Genomic DNA, 3,973 nt, shown 5'->3' on the forward strand with positions numbered 1-3,973 from the left:
GTGGAGGATATCGGTGGTGTATCCTATAGGAACTCGGGGGTCCAGCGGAGGAAAATTACCAGAACTCCCCTGGCCCCGACATCCTAAGTATACAAGAAAAAGAACATCTGCAAAGCAGCATAGAAAATGCCCCTTTCCAACTCAAGATGAAGCAAAGCAGAAGGAGGAAGAGTTGGAAGAGATTAATTTAGGGACTGAAGAACACCCGAGGCCTTTGTTCGTGTGTAAAACTCTAGGGGAGAAGGAGAAAAGGGATTTGATAGCATTATTAACAGAGTTCAGAGATGTGTTTGCTTGGAACTATGATGAAATGTCGGGGTTAGATCCAAACCTGGTAACCCACAATTTAGCCGTGAGGAAAGGAGCAACTCCTGTCAAGCAAGCTCCTAGAAAATTCTCCAATGAAATAGAAGCTCAAGTAAAGAAAGAAATCGAAAAGTTACTCGCAGCCAAGTTTGTCAAACCAATACAACACCCCTCTTGGTTAGCCAACATAGTGCCAGTGAAAAAGAAGAATGGGCAGATCCGGTGTTGTGTGGATTTTAGAGATCTAAACAGAGCTTGTCCTAAGGATGATTTTCCTTTGCCAGATGTCGATAGAATGGTAGATGCTACAGCCGGATTTGAGAGGTTCTCCTTCATGGATGGATTTAGCGGGTACAACCAAATTAGAATGGCTCCGGGAGATGAAGAAAAGACAGCATTTTGAACACCCGTAGGTAATTTTTACTATACTATCATGCCTTTTGGCCTAAAGAATGCTGGAGCAACCTACCAAAGAGCCATGACTGCTATATTCCATGACATAATGCATCACTTTGTAGAAGACTATGTAGACGATTTGGTTGTCAAGTCAACATCCGAGAAGCAACACACAGAACACCTCAGAGCTGTGTTCACTAGATGCAGAAAGTATAGACTCAAGATGAACCCCATGAAATGTGCCTTCGGGGTGTCATCTGGAAAGTTCTTGGGATTCAGAGTCCACAAAGGAGGCATTTCAGCTGACGAGGATAAGATTAAAGCTGTCCAAGACATGGAACCTCCGAAAGACATCAAGGGACTTCAGAAGTTCATAGGCAAGCTGGGGTACATTCGAAGGTTCATACCAGCATTAGGGGAGCTCTTAGGACCCCTAAGATCTTTGTTGAAAGAGAAAAACACCTTTACGTGGGGACAACACCACCAAGCTATGATGGACAAGATCAAGAACGTTCTCACGTCCACTCACACCATGACTTCCCCTCAGCCTGGTGCACCATTGAAGGTATACTTAGCGGTAGGAGAAGAAGCAGTTAGTGGGTTAATTGCACAAGAAGGTGAAGGCAAAGAGAAACCCATTGCTTATGTTAGCAGAGCCATAAAAGGGCCGGTACTCTTCACCAGAGAAACATTGTCTCGCTCTGGTGTACATCTCACAAAGATACCGACACTACTTTCAAGCACACCAAGTAGAAGTCGTATCGAAAAATGAAGGTATCAGATTTTTAATTGAAAAGCCAATGTTGACTGGAAGAATGAGTCGTTGGGCACTCCTAATAAGCGAATATGATGTAAAATTGGTGACACCTACCACCATTAAGAGCCAAGCTTTGGCTGACCTCTTGTCGATCTGTCCTGAAAAAGCAACGATTGAAGAGTTGCCAAATCAGATTCCAGGAATAATAGAGACTATTTATGCTTGCAATGAAGAAGAAACATGGACCCTCATGTTTGATGGAACACCCTCGAATCCTCAAGGAGGAGCAGGAGTCGTCCTTACAGACTCCCATGGAAGAAATCTGTCATTCATGTTTCGATTGGATTTCTCTTGCACCAACAATGAGGCAGAGTATGAAGCGCTAATGCTCGGTCTAAAGATGGCTCAAGAAGTTGGTATCAAGAAACTCCATGTCAAAGGAGACTCCAACCTAATAATACAACAAATCCTAGAAGGGTATGGCACGAAGGAAAGAAGTCTGGCCTTATGCAGAGAGCAAGTGTGGCGCATGATGAAGGTATTTGATAAGATCTCATTTGAGCATGTACCCCGAACAGAAAACAAGCATGCGGATGCTTTAGCAACATTGGGGAGTAGAGTCACTATTCAAAATGGACAACATACTTTGGAACACCGGGTAGCTGAAAGTCCTGCCAAAGAAGAAGGAAAGTCTGTGGAAGAAAAAAACCAATGATTGGCAAACGCCTATACGTGAACAGCTCAGAACGCTCAACATCACCAAAGAAACAAGAGGATTTTGCCTCCTCAATGGGCAAATGTTCAAAAAAAGCAATGATGGACTCCTCATGAAATGTGTAGGAGAAGAAGAAGGGAAAGAAAAAGCAGAACAACTGCATGGAACCACTTGCAGAGAAGAAGGCCCCGGTTTGTACCGAAGGCTCCAGAGGTGAGGTATTTATTGGCCGAAAATGAAGTTTCATTGTGATGAATTACAGGCTTCCTGCAAGGCTTGTCAAGAAACAAAAGAAAGCATGCAGATATGTAATGTTCACAATTGGCAACAACCCATCGTAGAGTACCTCGATGCTGGATTTTTGCCTTCAGAGAAAATAGAAGCTGAGAGATTGAAGAAGAGATCAAAACGTTACTTCTTGCAAAAAGGTGAGTTGTTCAAAAAGAGTTTTACCGGAGAGATGCTAAAATGCGTTCGAGATGAAGAAAAAGATAAAGTCTTGGAAGAAGTCCATCAAGGAGTATGTGGGAGACACCAAGGAGGAAGGGCCTTATGGTATGAACTCATCAGGATTGGCTATTACTGGCCAAAAATGAAGGAAGATGCAATCAACTGGGCCAAAAGGTGTGTACAATACCAAAAGCATGCAAACTTGATACATGCGCCAAGCGTGCAGAAGAACAGCCTCAAAACACCATACCCATTCCATACATGGGCGGTAGATTTTGTGGGACCAATCAACCCCCATCAATGGAGAAGAAATGGATTCTAGTTGCAACAGAAAGCTTCACCAAGTGGGTGGAGGCTGTCGTTGTCAGGGAAGCAAATGCTGAAGCAGTAGTGAGATTTATCAAAGAAAATATAATATGTAGGTTCGGGCTGCCAAGTGTTCTAGTGTCCGATAATGGAACCCACTTTGTTAACCAAAGAGTGTGGGGTGTTCTTGAACAATACCAAATCAAACATCACAAGTCTTCCCCCTACTACCCGCAAGGCAATGGCCAGGCAGAGGCTACTGACAAGAGCCTTTTGAAAATACTCACAAAGATGGTGACCGATGCTCATAAAGATTGGAGTGAATACCTACCACTTGCTCTTTGGGCTTACAGAACAACTAGACAAGGAACAACCGGAGTAACGCCTTTCTCGTTGGTTTATGGGGTTGAAGTTGTACTGCCAACAGAGATTGAAGTACCCACCACTAGGATGTTGTTAGACGAGGCAAGGGATCGTGAAGCTGAGTTGCAAGAATTGGAAGAAAAAAGAGAAGTTGTGGGAAGCAAGATGGAAGAATACCACCGGAGACTAGCGTTAGCTTACGACAAGCATGTTCAGCCCAGGGTGTTCCTAGAGGGTGATCTGGTGCTAAAATCAGTAGACGTAGTAATGAGGAAGATGTCTTTGCCAAAATGGGCTCCCAAATAGGAGGGTCCTTACATTGTTTCTGAAGTACACCCCCAACGGACACTGTATCCTGCTGGACCCAGATCATGGAACAACCACTGACCCCATCAATTTTAAGTATGTCAAGAAATACTATGCCTAATTTCAGCTTTAGTAATTCAAATTTCAATTCCAAAAGGCTTCTTTATCAAGAGCCAATGTTTATGTTATATTATTCTGCAAGCATCCTACAATACATGAGAAAACTGCTTTAGCAATCATACACTCAAGAAATGCGAGTGATGCATCTTAAGAAATTTGCAGTACAAAATAGTTCCAAAAAAGTGAAGTGTCCCACCCTCCAAGCTCCTAAAAAGAGTCGAGCATAAATAGGGCAAGAAAGTTATGGGTACCTT

The 3,973-nt window shown here is 43.2% G+C and overlaps 1 protein-coding gene across 1 annotated transcript; it reads left to right on the forward strand.

Annotated features, from left to right (window-relative positions):
* Positions 1 to 1,502: 1,502 nt before the first annotated feature.
* LOC112785572 (uncharacterized) lies at positions 1,503 to 3,599 on the forward strand. Its single transcript, XM_025829032.1, has 4 exons — positions 1,503 to 2,117; positions 2,300 to 2,392; positions 2,437 to 2,602; positions 2,773 to 3,599. Exons 1-4 carry the CDS (start codon positions 1,503 to 1,505, stop codon positions 3,597 to 3,599), a joined length of 1,701 nt encoding a protein of 566 aa, XP_025684817.1.
* The last annotated feature ends 374 nt before the right edge of the window (positions 3,600 to 3,973 follow it).

This window comes from Arachis hypogaea, chromosome 20, assembly GCF_003086295.3.
Source record: "Arachis hypogaea cultivar Tifrunner chromosome 20, arahy.Tifrunner.gnm2.J5K5, whole genome shotgun sequence".
NCBI lineage: Eukaryota > Viridiplantae > Streptophyta > Magnoliopsida > Fabales > Fabaceae > Arachis > Arachis hypogaea.